The sequence below is a fragment of the Plectropomus leopardus genome, chromosome 6 (assembly GCF_026936395.1).
Source record: "Plectropomus leopardus strain MGB_pleo_1.0 chromosome 6, ASM2693639v1, whole genome shotgun sequence".
Taxonomy (NCBI): domain Eukaryota; kingdom Metazoa; phylum Chordata; class Actinopteri; order Perciformes; family Serranidae; genus Plectropomus; species Plectropomus leopardus.
Genome location: NC_142181.1, coordinates 4,183,725 through 4,199,985, shown reverse-complemented (window position 1 = coordinate 4,199,985; position 16,261 = coordinate 4,183,725). Strand labels below are relative to the sequence as shown.

General features: G+C 37.9%; 1 protein-coding gene across 2 annotated transcripts in view; it reads left to right on the top strand.

Moving 5' to 3' along the window:
• The window catches only part of LOC121943299 (ubiquitin-associated and SH3 domain-containing protein B-like), a 58,912-nt gene extending 43,705 nt beyond the window's left edge, over positions 1-15,207 (top strand). Inside the window, exons 4-14 of one of the 2 annotated variants that reach the window (XM_088078533.1) lie at positions 1,018-1,216; positions 2,472-2,641; positions 2,753-2,961; positions 4,099-4,243; positions 4,318-4,444; positions 4,566-4,685; positions 5,357-5,449; positions 6,578-6,722; positions 7,835-7,941; positions 8,077-8,186; positions 9,367-15,207. In XM_088078533.1, the coding sequence (XP_087934659.1) occupies positions 1,018-1,216; positions 2,472-2,641; positions 2,753-2,961; positions 4,099-4,243; positions 4,318-4,444; positions 4,566-4,685; positions 5,357-5,449; positions 6,578-6,722; positions 7,835-7,941; positions 8,077-8,186; positions 9,367-9,504 (1,563 nt within the window). In that variant the 3' untranslated portion in view covers positions 9,505-15,207. The remainder of the gene's footprint in view (positions 1-1,017; positions 1,217-2,471; positions 2,642-2,752; positions 2,962-4,098; positions 4,244-4,317; positions 4,445-4,565; positions 4,686-5,356; positions 5,450-6,577; positions 6,723-7,834; positions 7,942-8,076; positions 8,187-9,366) is intronic. The other variant, XM_088078534.1, reaches the window with a different exon arrangement.
• The last annotated feature ends 1,054 nt before the right edge of the window (positions 15,208-16,261 follow it).

The window sequence follows — 16,261 nt, the reverse complement described above, 5'->3', positions numbered from 1 at the left end:
AAATGCATCAATTTATTAAGAAAAAAACATTTTCCCAGAATAATGCTTTTTTTAAGTGCAAAAAATCAATGTAATATAATAAAAATCTGAAAATAAAAGTGACTTTATAAAATAAACATAAAAAAATAAGTAAACAAAAAATAAATAGATACAAATAAAAATGAATCTAGTAAAGAAATCTGTTAAAAAATGTTAATGTTACATAATAAACATTTGAAAATAAAAATAACTTAGTAAAATAAACAAAGAAACAAACAAAAATAAATCAAATAATAATGAACCTAGTAACAAAATCTGTTTAAAATGTATAGTAGAAAAATGCTTAAATGCACTGTGGAAAAACATCTTCATAAAATAAAACTGGGTTTCTTTCAAGCTTTTAGTAAAATAATTTGATCGCAAAAAAACTGTCAACTGTGCGGTTTCATTGTCTGTAAAAAGTTTAAACCCTGAGTATGCAAATGTATAAATGAGATTTGGATTATACTGCAGGAGTTATGTTTGTAAATGGATGCTTTGATTTAGTTTTGTAAAAAGATTTAAAGATGATCCACAACAAATATAAACAATCAATATGTTTTCTGCTCTCTGTGGTGGCATGCGAAATGTTTTCTCAAAAATTCAAGGTAACACGGCATGACAAACTGATGAAAAATGTTAATTTTTTGGAGTGATGTATTCCTTTAATGATAAAACGATGAGAAAAGATGTAGAGGATTGCCTCAGAGAAGAGTGGGCGAGAATGTTTTCAACGGCCAAATACATTTTAAAATCCATTACCGATGCAGCCTTTGGGAAAACACCTTTCTTCTGTTACATCAAAGCTTTTCAACTCGCTTTTCTCAGCAGAGCCGCTGTTTCCTCTCACTGTGGTACTTCGCATAAATGTCCCTTTATATCTGAATAAATCTGTCTGGACCTTTTACATAACGGAGACCTCTCTTTCTGAGGATTAAAACTGAGAGATAAAACGAGTAATGTTACATATTTCCCATCACCCTCTTTCCTTCTGCACAGTGTGCAGACCACAAAGTAGAAGCTCTGGGCGAGGCCCTGCAGTCCTGCGTCCAGCAGTGGCGAGGTCGATTCCCCAGCCCGCTGCCTTTAGAGCTCTACACATCCTCCAACTTCATCGGTCTCTTCGTGGAGGAGCAGGTGGCCGACATCCTCAAGCAGTTTGCGGCTGACTTTGCCACAGAGGCCACCAGGAAGGCAGGTAAGAACCTCAAGTATACGGAAAATACCGCATACCCACAATGCCCTGAGTGTGGAGCATGTTTTATTTATGTTTTTTTAAAGTTTTTTATTGCAAGACGAAAGACAGAACACTGAACGAATAAACACCAACATGACAACAACAACGTAAAATAACAGTGAAAACAGGTCATGAAAGGAATGAGGATGTTGATTTGATGTTGGTGTGTGTGTGTGTGTGTGTGTGTGTGTGTGTGTGTGTGTGTGTGTGTGTGTGTTTGTGTGTGTTCGTGTGTGTGTGCGCGTGCGCCAAACCAGTCATTCCAATGAGAAAAAGAAAGGGGAAAATGGAAAAAAATAAATAAATATTTGAAAATAAATACATACATAAAAAGAAAGAAAAAGACTAAAAATAAAATAAATAAAAATATTTTTAAAAAGTGTTGAGAAGCATACTACTTCTACCATCATAGTAGTAGTAGTAATAATAATAATAATGTTAATAATAATAAAATCAGGGTGAGTGATGCAGCAAAGCATAGCTGCGGCTCCGTGAGTGGACTCCAGAATGAGTCAGCAAGGTCCGTCCTGCTGAATCTCTCTGGTTTGTGTTTAATTTTGTAGTTATTGTTATAAAATTTAAATTACTTTTATTATTATTTTATTTTATTTTAAATTTTCCTTCTTTTCTGTGATTTCTGTTTCTTTATTTTACTTATCTGTTCCATGTCCGAGTGTGGAGCATGTTAAAGATCTTAGCTGCAGATTTTCTGTGCTGTCTGTCCCATTTTAAATACCTTTCTTCATCTGGGTATAGAGCTGAGCATCAGTTCATCATGTCGTCACCATGTAATGTGTGGTGACCTGCTGTCTCTTCCAGCAGTGACAGTGAGCGATCGGTCAGGACGGCAGTCATGTTGGGTTATTAAAGCTCTCACTCAGTCTGTCACGGGGACTTTTTTTAAACACAGGCGAAAATGAGACCGACTGCCAAACGGTATTTGAGGCAGCTAAGTGCCAAATCAGATTAGAGCCGTGGTGTTGGCGCTAATACTCTGTCACATTTCTGTTTCTGGTAAAGAGACAGATTAGAGCGTGTCGTCCAAATCTGATGTGGAAATGTTGAGCCTTTTTTGGTTTCCCTTATCTCTGATACTCAGTTTTACCCTTCTCTAACTTCTGCAGCAGAATATTTTTTTTCACATTTGGACAGATAACGAAAGATGCAGATTTTGCACTGTATGACGAATATACTATGTCTCATCTTCGAACTCCAGAAGTCCATGTGGAGCCTCATAAGAAGCAGCTCCACGTAACTCTGGCCTACAACTTCCCCACAAACCACCTCCCATCACTGGAGAAACTGGCCAAAGGAATCGAAGTCAAGCTAGGCTGTGATTGGCTGGCTGTCTTGTTCTCCCGGGACATTCGTTTTGCAAACCACGAGGTATTCATACTAGCAGTGCATGTTCTGAGGTGACAGATATCCATTAACCAGCAGCACTAAAATGTTATTATTTTATCTAAATGTCAGCCAATAAATGTCATGCCTCTGCAGACGCTGCGGGTGATGTACCCCTACATGCCTCAGAACGAAGATGAGCTGGAGCTGGTTCCTGGCGATTTTGTCTTCATGTCTCCGGTGGATCAGACTAGCACCAGTGAGGGCTGGGTGTACGGGACATCGTTGTCCTCCGGGCTGTCCGGCCTGCTGCCTGAGAACTACGTGAGCCTGGCCGACGAGTCAGACACCTGGGTCTTCCATGGGTGAGCAGAGCGCCGCACACGGGCACAAGAGGTGGTCTTAGCTATCAACGCAGGATAAATAAATAAGAAGGCATCAACATTATGATACAAAATACACACAAAACACCAGTTTAACACCGAATAAATACAATCAGGTCTTCAGCAGAGCAGGATAGGGATGTCAGGGCATCCAGCTGCTTGAATCATTGTATCATTTTTGGCCGTCTCAGACAAAAGATGATCACGAAAGAAACGTGGAGATGTCTTTGATTGTGGCTCTAAAACGGTAATCCTACGTTTCACGCATGTTCAAAGATAGCAGTTTTTTGTTCTAAAAACGTTAAGAGAACGTTTAAATGCAACGACTTAATGTTTTAATTACATTTTCAGTGGCAAGTTTTCACCATGTTACCAGAACGTCCTTCTTAAAGTTTGGGTAACATTATCTGGAAACATCAAAAATGTTTTTTTTGTTTGTTTTGTTAACATTTCACAATTTTACATTTTCATATAAAAAAGGTCAGTAATCTCAGTCCTCAATAACGTTCTCTGAATGCTGCTTTGAAAACGTTCCTCCTTTGTTTTCGTGTAACATTGTGGGAACGTTTTATAAAAGAACATTTTTTGATCTGTTTCCTATAAACATCACCAAAACATCCTCAAAATGTTGCCGTTAAAACGTTACATCTCAGTCAGCATTTAACCTTAAAGGAACATTATTTGAAATGATAAACACCCTTAAAAGGCTCTGTGAAAATTAGATTAAAATGCCTAAAACACCTAAAATTTCTTCAGAAAGTAATTTAGTGCACAGTTGACCTGTAATAGGAGAGATGTGAACAGGAAGTGGGTGCCATAGTGTTTCCTGTATTATAAAAATGGAGCCTCCAAAATCAACCAATATTGTAGTGGAGAAGCGTTTTAGTGATCATTTCTTGTAAAGGGAAAAAGGTCTTTGCAACGATTTATTTTGCACTTATAAATAAACCATCATTTGCAAATGTTTCACTCAAGCTGTTATTTTGGATGAGTTGCAGATATCAAAACGTTAAACTGTTGCCAAAATATCCGATGGTTCAGCTCTTTGTTATTGCCAAGAGGAAGAAATGATGCGGCTCGTACGGCGTACCTGATGTCTGTTCTGCTCGTCCGCCACAGCTCCCATTCATTCTTCAGCTGTGGGCCCAGTGACAAGAGCAGCAAGGAGAGAGGGATGTTTGACGGACTGCTGGACAGCCGACGACCCGAAAACACGAGTCCCGGAGACACACCCACCCTCAGTCTCATTTGTCATCCAATGCAGGTGGATTTGTCTTTCTTGTTTTTGAGGTTCATGTCATAACGTGATGTATTTTTACTGACGCCTTTTATTTCCAGCAGGTCCTGCGGATTAGCGGCAGTCACTCCAGGCAGCCCAAGCGGACACTTTTTGTCTGTCGGCACGGCGAGAGGATGGATGTGGTCTTTGGAAAGCACTGGCTCTCCCTCTGCTCGGACAGTAAAGGTGAGAGGTCAAAGGTCATCAGTGGGCAGGCAATAGAAATAGTCAAAAAAATGTCCTGCTTTCACTACATTTTAAAGAAACCACCTGCCGTTTGAGAATGTGTGTTTTTGTTGCTCTGCAGGTAGATATGTACGCTCCAATCTCAACATGCCTCCCAGTCTGCCGCTGTGGGGCGGACAGAGGGATTATGACATGGACGCTCCTATCACCGTGTTTGGATCCACACAGGCTCGACTAGTGGGTACGTCCCCGATATATGTTTAAATAATGCACCACATCTGAGGAGAGATTAGTGCCTAAGCGAGGTATGTTGAGTCTAAAGCCAGGAAGGTGGCTCTCTTTTAACCGGGCTGGATCACCATGGTAACTTATGTGGCAAACCTAACCTGGTCGGGAGCAGGTTAGGTTCTGAGTTTCAGCTGAAAATCAGCTGAAAAGTGTCTTTCACAGCTTCTTTGAGGAGCGTCACTCTTTAATCAGTGTCAGTGTGTGAGTCATACAGACACTCAGCTGAGAGAAAACGTTATAAAAACACTTTATACAACTTGTTGAGTCATAATGTGACATAAATGCCACCTAACGAAGCCGTGCATTTACAGTTTATCAGTGATGCAGAAAATCTGAGCATGAATATCGTTTACCTTATTGATCTGTTTGTGTCTCTCACTGAACTGCTGAATGTGTCTGTGGTGATTTCTGGTCACAGAGACTCTAAAAGAAGCTTCTTTAAAACCACAGATACATTATTAATTAACATGTGACTGTATATTTATAATCAAGATGATGTTAATTTCACATTAAATGTGATTTAATACCTTCAAATCGTACCATACCTTTATCACTTACTATGTTTACATGCTTAGTTCTGTGTGTGTGTGTGTGTGTGTGTGTGTTTAATATGTGATTTTTCAGGTGAGGCCCTGTTAGAGAGTAACACAGTGATAGACTTTGTATACTGCTCTCCCTCTCTGCGTTGTGTCCAGACTGCACAGAACATCCTGAAAGGTAAGAAGAGTCTCCTCAAAGAAATATAATTTTTCAGTGTTCACTCACTAATTTAATTTAGTGTGTTAGCGTTATAATAAGGGCCTCACAGTGACCCATGCTCTTTTTATGACACCAGGCATTATGATTTCAAATTGTCTGTCCATTTGAATTTCTTCAAATTTGGCACAAATGTCCACTTGGACTCAAGGATGAAATGATTAGATTTTGATGGTCATAGGTCAAAGTTCAAGGTAATTTTGACCGTATCTGTCTCATTCTTGTGAACGCAGTATCTCAAAAACACCATGAGGGAATTTAATCAATTTTGACACATTTACTTGGACTCAGCGATGAGATGATTAGACTTTGGTGTTCAAAGGTCAAGGTCACTGTGATCTTTCATCTATATCATTTTCGTGAACGTAATGTCTAGTGTTAGTACTTGAGATTGGTCTTGGTCTCAAGACCACTTTTAGAGTGTTTGACTCGGTCTTGTTTCAGTCTTGGACGTAGTGGACTCTGGATTTTTGGTCGAGATTGGTCGAGACCACAACAGATTTATTTCTTAACGTAATTACTGTGATTGGATGCAAGACTTCCTTCTTAAAATCCAGCTAATCCCGTAAATCATTTGTAGTTTGCTTTTTTTGTCACAGATAACGGCTGCAACCTATCATAGAAATCAGAGGAAAGTTTTTTATACATAAATATAGTCTTGGTCTCGACTCAGTCTTGCCCTGCTTTGGTCTTGGTCTTGACTCGGTTGTGGTACACTCTGGTCTCGGTGAAGTCTTGGTCTCGGTTAGTTTGATCTTGACTACAACACTAGTGGTATCTGAAGATGGCCTTGAGGGATTTTCCTCAAATTTGGCACAAATGTCCACTTGGACTCAAGAATGAACTGATTTGAATCTGGTGGTCAAAGGTCAAGGTCATGGTGACCTCATACACAATGATTTTGGCTATAACTCAAGAACCACCTTAAAACTGTGCTGATTGTAGAGATTTTCTGTGTGTAAGGCGTCCATGTTTCCGCAGACAAAAATGTAAACTGTAAGTGTAACTGGTGCGCGGAGGCAAACAGCCGCGTGGAAGAATATGTAAATTTAGTTCTTCGTCTAAGATGAGCTGTGTTTGTGTAAACAGGTCTGCAGCAGGACGGGAAGTTGAAGGTGCGAGTGGAACCGGGCCTTTTTGAATGGACCAAGTGGGTTTCTGGAAACTCCCTGCCTGCATGGATACCTCCCACAGACCTGGCTGCAGCCCACTTCAGTGTAGACACAACGTACAGGTGACCGCATCAAGACAAAACACACCTTCTGCTATTAATTACTTTTAATGTGACAATGCAACACAATCAAATCTTCACCTCACGTTACGCACGAATATGCCCACTGAGCGATGTTTGGAGTATTTTGCAGCTGATGAATATGAAAAGTACAACTGATAGCTGGATTTAACATGGTAAACACAGAGACTCTGTGTTGTGAACCCGCGTGAACCACGTTGGGAACGCCCCTAATTATTTTGTATATTGCTGCTTCACTCCTTTCATTGTTTAACCCTTTGAAACCTGGAGCGACATCACTTTTCTTGTGCTGCTTCCACATGCCTTTCAAAAGTATTTAAAGCCTTGATCCCTGAGCAAACTGGTGTGATTTCTCATGGACGCCATATCTCAAGAACGCCTCGACAGGATTTCTCTAAATTTGGCACAAACATCCACTTGGACTCGAGAATGAACTGATTGGATTTTTGTGGTCAAAGGTCACGGTCATTGTTACCTGGTGTGTCCCATACGAATGAGATATCTCAAGAAGGCCTTGAGGGAAATTATTTAATTCGGCACAAACGTCCAGTTTGACTCAAGGATGAACTGATTGGATTTTGGTGGTCAAAAGTTAAGGTCATTATAACCTTACGTTGTACACAATTTTACGAACGCAATACCTTAAGAGGGCGATGAGTTAATTCCCTCAAATTTGACACAAATGTCAACTTGGACTTAACAATGAACTGATTAGATTCTGTCGTCAAAGGTCAATGTGACCTCAAAAACACATGTTTTTGGGCATAACTCAACTCTGTTTTGAGCGTTTGGTGCTTTGCATTTGTAGCATCCCAGTTTTTTGCAGTGGTGATTGTCGACTCTGCCTGCCCTGCAGAGGCGTCCTCTCCAGCGCTGAAGTACCTGTCGACAGGTTTTGCTGGAGTGTTTGATAAGTGCAGTAAATTTGATATTTTTTAACTGAAGACAACAAATCACAGTACACTTCTAACAAATGCTTCCACTCAAAGCATCCAACAGAACCGAACCTCTCTGCCGAGTTTCATAAAAACAACTGCAACAGTTTTTGTAAGTTTCCATTTGTTTTCTAATGCTTGCTGTTTGTCTTCATATAGACCTCTGATCCCAATCAGCAAGCTCTCTGTGTCTGAACCGTACGAGAACTACATGAGCCGGAGCTACCAAGTGACCAAAGATATCCTGTCAGACTGCAAAAACACTGGTAAGAGACCCTCAGCAGAGCTCCTGGAGCGTCTGGAGGTCTGTTTTGGTGAACTTTTACTTTATTGTTTCACATGCTCATGTGTTTGTCCACTGCTGATGTTGCATCCTGCCTGGACTTCCACTCTCTCCGTAGGAAACAACGTGCTGATTGTAGCCCACGCTTCTTCCTTAGAGGCCTGCACACGCCAGCTGCAGGGCCGCGGCCCGCAGAGCGCCAAGGATTTCATCCAAGTAGTCCGAAAGGTCTGTTCGCTGCATATCTTCCATCTGTCCATCTGATTTATTTGTTTTTCTTTTACACACCCAACTTTCCTATCCATCCATCATTACTTCCATCTGGTTTCATCAGTTCCTCTCCCCGTGCTCACTGCGGCTTTATATACATAAACTTAGGAGATTACACTTAAAACTCCAGAGATTTGAGGAATCCACGTGTATCAGTCAAAGTTTATACAAGTTGTCCAAATGTTTCAAAAACTTTTTGCTGTTATTCATGTGACCAGTAGACTGACATTCTCAAATGAAAGCTGCTATTTGTGATTTTTTAGTGCCAATGAAAAAATCAAAAACAAATCTGGTGGATACTTGTCATTTTATTTTTCAGCTAAAGAAAAAAAAGATCATTTTGCAAAAATAAACTAGTTGACTCCAGGAGGCAGCTAGGGACTCGCTTTTTCTCGCCTGCTCAGTGACGAAATATTTATGGATGCCTACCAGACTAAACTTTCTGTTAAGATAACAGTTTAGTTTAGTTTAGTTTAGTTTAGTGTATTTTCACGCAATTAAAAACTGCATTAAATCGAGATAAATAAAAAAAAATGTGTCAGGAGAGGTCAAAAGACGTATACAAATGGACCCCCACCAATTAAAAAAAAAAATGCACGCACAAAAACCACTAAATTTCTATTTTAAAGAAAAAAAACAAAAAAAGGTAACTGACAACAAAGAACCTGTCAGTAAACATTAATCCCTTAAAAACCAAGAAGTACATAGAGCACAATACAAAGTGTAAAGAAAAAAAAGGATTTTATTGTTTTTTTAATACAATTTATTTTAAAAAATGATAAATGTATATATATATATATATATATATATATATATATATATATATATATATCAATCGTTATTTTCAAATACTGAAACCGTGTTTTTTGGTTGTTTTTTTTTTAAGATGGCTGCAGAGTCCAAAATGTCATATCAAACCAGCAGCAATTATTTGGTTATTATTTAAATAATAGCAGAGTAGTTAAATACAGAAAACAGTCCAATTCACTGATTACAAAAAAAAGTTTTAAGTGTAGGAAGAAAAAATACTTTGCCTTGTCGTGCTTCACTTTTAAGCTACTCTCTCTTCCAAAAATCATGTGTCATTTCTGTGATTTTGTTCTAAGTCCAGGTGTTAATGGCTCTGCTCGGTCCTCAGATCCCCTACCTGGGCTTCTGCTCCTGTGAGGAGCAGGGAGACACGGGGGTGTGGCAGTTAGTGGACCCTCCCATCCTCCCCCTCACACATGGACCAAACCACTCCTTTGACTGGAGGGAGACACTTCTGCAAGAATGACGTCCGATCTGAGCTCCGTCCCGCCTGATCGTACTGTGCTCCCACTGACTGCAGCACCAAGTTTCAGAACCAGTAACCCCAAAAATACTGGAAGCTTTCTGTTTTCAGCCTCTTCTCACAGCTGCAGGCTCAGCAGCGATGCTCTCAAGAAGCTTCCTGAGTGAAGAAGAGGAGCAGAGACCCAGCAGTGAACTGACTGCTTCCCTTTTCAGGCTGGTTTCAATAATGATTCAGCAAAATTCTTAAATGTCATTGCATTTTTTATTTTATTTTTGCAAGAATGAGGGAGACGTTAGTTTGGGGCAGTATGGAGGTTAGCTGCACTGTGTGGCAGAGCGCTCACTGAAAGTCTAAACATCCCAGTCTCAGAAAATTTAGTAAAATTAGTAGGAGTCGACCGATATTGGTTTTTCAGGGCCAATACTCAGTGAGACCGATAACCGATATTTGGAACCGACATGCATTTAAAAAAAATATAAAAATCTTCTGTCAATATTTAAAATTTGGAATATAAAAAACTCCAACACAAAACTGTGTTTAAATGCTTTTAGCAAATGTTTAATCAAAACTAAAACTTTATACATTAAATATGTAAAAGTCCCTGACACTTTCTTTGTACTTTTTAATTAACTGATATCGGCAATCATTAAAATAAAACACCAATACTAATGATCAGCAAAATGACAAATATTGGCCTGATAATCTGTCAACCCTTAGAAATCAGCACATTTTATTTAAAAAAAAAGTATGTGTATGACCAGAAAGAAAAAACATTTCTTATCAACATGAATGTACCACATTGAAGTACACAGAACTGCAGTAAAAGTATTATTAATGAACGCCATAACGAAGCAAAAGTGCTGGCGTTGGGGATTTAAGCTTCCTGTATTTTTAGCTAGGATGACTCCGCTTTTATTTTTAACTCGTCAGGTCATTTTTAGTTCATTGTATTTCACATAGACAAAAAGTTTTAGTTCCCTAAATATAAACTTGGTAACTCTGAACTTTAATTGGTTTACTTGTCCAAACTTAGGTAGCTAACGTTAGCTGTGCCCAAAATCACACCCTCTTTTTACATGTATGAATCGTCACCACGAATCACTTTGGTTATCTAAGTCTCACACAAAAAGTAATGTTTATAATATGAACATCAGCTTTTTAAATCCACTGTGAGGATTCTTTGAAGTACATCAGTTTTACAATTCACACAAAAGTGCAAATACTAAATCCCGTAAACAGTAACTTATGATAAAGCCTTTGTACAGAGCCTCTAATGTCCCGAAAGGTGATATTTTTTATTTTGTGCACACATATTAATTTTCTTAAGGGAACTAATTATTATCTTCTGCATATAAATGAATTATCTTAAGGGAACAACTTATCTTGTGCGCACAAATTAATTGTCTTGTGGGAACAATCTATTATCTTGTGCACAGAAGTTATCTTCTGGGAACAAGTAAGTTATCTTGTGGGAAAAACTTATCAATTTGTGTGCACAAATTAATTATCTTCTGGGAACAACTTCTCTTGTGCGCAAAAAAACAATGTGGGAACAAGTAAATTATATTGTGGGAGCAAGTTATTATCGTGTGTGCACAAATTAATTACCATGTAGAAAAATATTAATTATCTTGTGGGAACAAGTTATTATCTTGTGCACTCAGTTTAATTATTTTGTGGGAACAAGTTATTACCCTGTGGGAACAACTTATTATTTTGTGCACAAGGAAATAGGCTAACTTGTTCCCACAAGATAATAACTCAACTGTACAAGATAAAAAATAATAATAATAGAAAAATTATTTTTTAAAAATCACCTTTCGGGGCTTTAGGGGCTCCGTACCTTTGAGCGTGATATTGATGAAGTATATTAACACACAAAATGTACACATTTTAACACACTACAATTATAATGCAATGTTTGTTGCTAAATTTAAATTATTATTTTAAGTATTATTATTAACATGTATTATCAGCATGTTGTCATACAAACCTAAAAATGTTAAAATGTTAACATTGGCACGATTCAGTTGTTCAACATGTGATTCAGAGGACACGTTCTGTCAGCACATACTTTTTACATACATGACGAAACTTTAAACCAAAAAAATGAATAGAGGCGTGTTTAGTGTGTTGAGTTTATAGCGGTAAAACAAGGTGTTTTGTGGTTGGTTGAATATTAGGAAAAAAACTGTCAAAAAGAAGCACCTTAAGAAAAATAAGTTGAAAAGTAGGAAAAAAAAGCCTTTTTCTCTACTTATTTATTTGCCTGTGACTGCTCCAAAAGACCACTCCACTACGTCGAGTGGCTCCGTTTTTTTTCTGATATTTTGAACCATTTTAATTTGGTGACAATTTTGGCTCCACTGACTCTAAGAATATAAATTTATCTCAGCATTTGATTTTTCTGATACGTTACGCCCGTCACAGCCTCCTCAGGTTGTTAGAGGGGCTTTAAACTTATAATCAGCATAATTCCTGTCCAAGATATCCGATTTTGTGCTTATTTTCCAAAATTGAACGAGACTGGTGAGATTATGTAGAGACTTTTATGTTATATGATAACAGTGCTGCTGTCCGCCATACTCACGCCCTGCTTATTCTGCTTCAGTGGCTGAGGGAAAACATATCAGTGCTGGCTTCGAGTCTTCATCAGGGACCTTTCCTGATGCTACCTGTATGATGTGGCCTCGTCAGACATGTCTCTGTTTTAGAAGCACATCCAGTATTCAGCAGTGTCTTTTTCATGTAGTCTGTGTTAAAAAAAACCCAACTATAACAGCACAACCTGCAATATTGACAATCATACAGTAGCTTCTCGATTCTGGTCCGGCACATTTTTAATGTGCGTTCGCTAGATGTCGCTCAAGGGTTCAGAGTAGCTGTAAATAATCACGTTTTAAAGAAAAAAGGTCTTCCAGTTGCATTTTTATTTATTTATAAACCTTTCTTTCAGATGTTACAAGCAAAAATATTAACAGCATGCAAGAATTTATGCTCGTTATCTCAGGTGTTGACTGCATTTAAGACATACGTATATGCAGCTTTGAAAATTAGCTCATCGATCGAGTGACTGTGTTGTTGGGATCGAAGCGGTGTCTCCCGATGGACTGACCGCCTGCTCGTAGCTGCAGAAGACGGTTGTAAACAGAGTTTTGCTCAGGCTGTTTTTTGTTTTTTTACGCGCAACACTCATGTCACAAGAAATTTACATATTTTGAATTTAACATGGCACACATTTTCTCTGAGCCTCATTCGTGAGTCCTTATCATTTCTGGGTAAATTTTGGAGCCTTTTAGAGATCTGATGCTTTCTCACACCATATTGTTCCCTCACTGTGTTTTTTAGTACAATTTTGTTATAGCATTTAAAGGGACAGGTCAGATTTTTTTTGAAGTGTGGTTGTATGGCGTACTCATCCATAGATAGTATATTTTCATACAGTAGATGTCAGTCAGCACACCCTGAGTTTGGAGAGGCAGGCTGGAGCCCGACACATGAGCTGAGCAATGCACTGCTGTAGATGGGGGCCAGCAACAAAATGTATTTTTGCCACTTCAAAAAAGACCCATCTAAAACAAAGTATATACGTTTAAGTGTAAGCCACACTGAGAGTATTTTTACTGTTTCATTTTGATGTCAGACAGTGAATTTCAACAGGAAAATGAGGCCGTTACAGCGCTCTCTTCAGAGCCAGACTCCATTGAGAAAAACAGCAATTTAACATTTCTGAACTCTGGAGCTGCTGGTGTACTGCTGCCTGGATCAGTTATTTTTTATGTGTTATTGTGTGACTTTGGTGTTTTAATCGGTTAGTTTAGATTCACCAAAGTCACACAATAACACAAACTAACTAACTGACTGAAGCAGCGGTAAACCAGAAGCTCGCATGTTCAGTGAGCTAAAATTACTGTATTTGTCAATGGAGTCTGGTGGCTTTCATAAGAGCAGAGATAGGGCTTTCCTGTGGAGACACGGAAAGGTAAAGCAGTGAAAATACTCTTAATATTGCATACCCTTAATCTGATATAGGTTCTTTTTAAGGTGGGACTTTTTTTAAAGTAGCTAAAATACATTTTGTTGCTGGCCCCATCCACATCAGTGCATTGCTTAGCTTCTGTGCCATACTCCAGCCTGCTTCTCCAAACTGACAAGAAAATCCAAATTATCCCTTTAAGTCAAGTTTCATTTGTCCTCAGCAAAAAAAAAAATTGAAATTTGGCTTTAACAGAGAAGAACAATCCACCACAATCAAAACCAGAACCCTGCGGTTCTTCCACTCGATCAGGCCATTTAATGGGACTACTGTGCTGGTCCCAGTATACAAGCACCAGGGGAGAACAAATTTATTAATGGAAGTATGTCCGACTCCACCACGGTAGGCAGAGATGTGCCCCCTTTCAGCTCGTCACAATAAACCCATAAAGAACACTGGAAGGCTTGATTTCTTTCAAAAACATGGGAAGAAAGCAACAAAAAAAGTGGAAATTACCCAAAAATGAGCAAGATATTTAAAAAATAAAAAGTACAAAAAAAATTACCTTAAATTTTTTTTAAAAAAACAAACCAAAAAAAGTGAGAAAAAAACACAAGAAAATGGTAATGAGCTATGAAAGAGGAAATTAATTTAAGAAAATTACCTGAAAACAAAAACATGAAAAGTGAAAATTAAACTAGAAGAAACAAGTAAATTATCGGGGGAAAAGTGCTTAAAATTGTAATAATTTTGCAATTTAAAATGAAATATGTAATTATGATAATTATAAATATAGTTTTACCTTGCTTTTTATCTTTTTTCCCTTTTTAAAAATAATTTTCTTATCTACTAATTTCTTGCAATTTGTTGCTCATTGCCTTTTTCCCCGTGTTTTTGAATGAAATTGGGCCAATGTGCTCTGGTTTGATGTCCCTTCAGGTTTTAAAGGGTTAACTTAATTCGGGAGAAAAAATGCAACACTTGGAAAAAACATCACACTTGACGTGTCATTTGATGCTTCTGTCTGTGCAGTTTATCTTGTGAAAATAGAAACAACCACATTCCTGTTTTTTTTATCAGAAATATATCTGGATCAGTTTAAATCGCTGTTTTGTTGTGCGAGGGTTAAAAACGCTTTGCAGAGAGACGGATTCAATGATGCAGACGTGAAGAAATACGCTGCTACTGCAGCAATGTGAAAGATTTTCTATTTGGAGCTAAAAGTCAGTTTCATGGTAACGGAGCAGCACACGAGTTAAAGTCCAGAAGAAGAGTCGTGAAGAAACACGGAGGGAGAAGCCATGTTTAGTCTTTATTTATTGAACATATCACCAAACATGTACAGCAATTAACTTAAAGTTTCTTCTTTTGAAATCTATATTTGTTGATTTTGTAATTTAAGATGTTTCTTCAGGCTTCATGTATGTCTTATTTTCATTTTTTTAATGTCGTGTTCGTGAAGCACTGAAATATAAAAGAAAGCAGTTGTCCTTTTAAACAGCTCTGATATTTTCGTACTTTCGGGAGAGAAAGCGAAGACGCCATTCTGTGATTTTTGGTGAAAGTGTTCATTTGGTTTTGTTCTGATTGAACATGAAATACTTTTTTTTCTCCATAGCAATAACAAAATCAAACAGCAGGTGCAAACTTACTATTGATCCATCGGGGTTGCACCTACACTGCAAATACTGTAACGGAGTACAAATCCAATAAAATCCTACATCCTACTTTTCGTTTTGATATGTGAGCGCGTCCAGAGTATCGGTCGTAAAGCACATGAAGCCCACAGTGGAAAAAAAAGATGTAAAAGTTAATAGATAATAAATAAAGCCTGATGATTTAATGATAGTAATGATAATATGTGATTAGATGGTGAATTTAACTGTGTTTAACACTCATGGACTGTTTTTAATTTTTTTTTTTTTTTTTTGCTTTTTTTAAATATAGTTTTGGCTGTATTCATGTAGATGACATAAATTTTGTCCTGGCATTTAAAGGGTTAAAATTTTGGAAAATTAATAAAAATTTGATATTTATGATTAGGACTGATGTTAAAAAATGAAAGTAGAAAATAATACTAATTTATCATATTTTTTCTAAGCTTAAATTTTGTGCGCACAGTGATACCAGTGTATGTAACATTAAAGCGGGCCTTAAAGGGTTAAACGTATGAAATGATTGGGAATCGATTGTCGAGTCTAACGATCAACCAATCGTAATCGGGTATCGTCCTGATTGTCCAATGAGATCGTTTATCCCTCCCGCCACCTCGCACGTTCGGTTACGTCATGACGTCAAAGGTCAGCGTTTGTTGAATCGCTAAGAAATGCAGCTAAAAACAAGCAACTTCGTTGAAGTTATTTTCTTGTTTTCACGCGTTAATTTATGCTTTATGCTGACAATATAAATGAAAAAAAGACGTGTCAGCGCGTGCACCGAGGTCTGACGTCGTTCCCAAAACGAACCTGCCCTCAGGTGAGTTCAATCCGCCGTTAGCCGGGATGCTAATTTTCGCCATGTTAAACTCCGTTTACACGTGCTAAACATGTTAGCGTCTAATGTCTGCTAGCTTTGTGTGTGTGTGTGTGTGTGTGTGTGTGTGTGTGTGTGTGTGTGTGTGTGTGTGTGTGTGTGTGAAGAAACACTTGTTCTGTGCACGCAAAATGGGCATTTCGAAATTTAAGATTTAAAAAATATTAGTATTATTTATATCATTATATTAGTAAATATAATAATATTATTTTCAACTTTTATTGAGTTTTTTAAACCAAGACCAGTTCT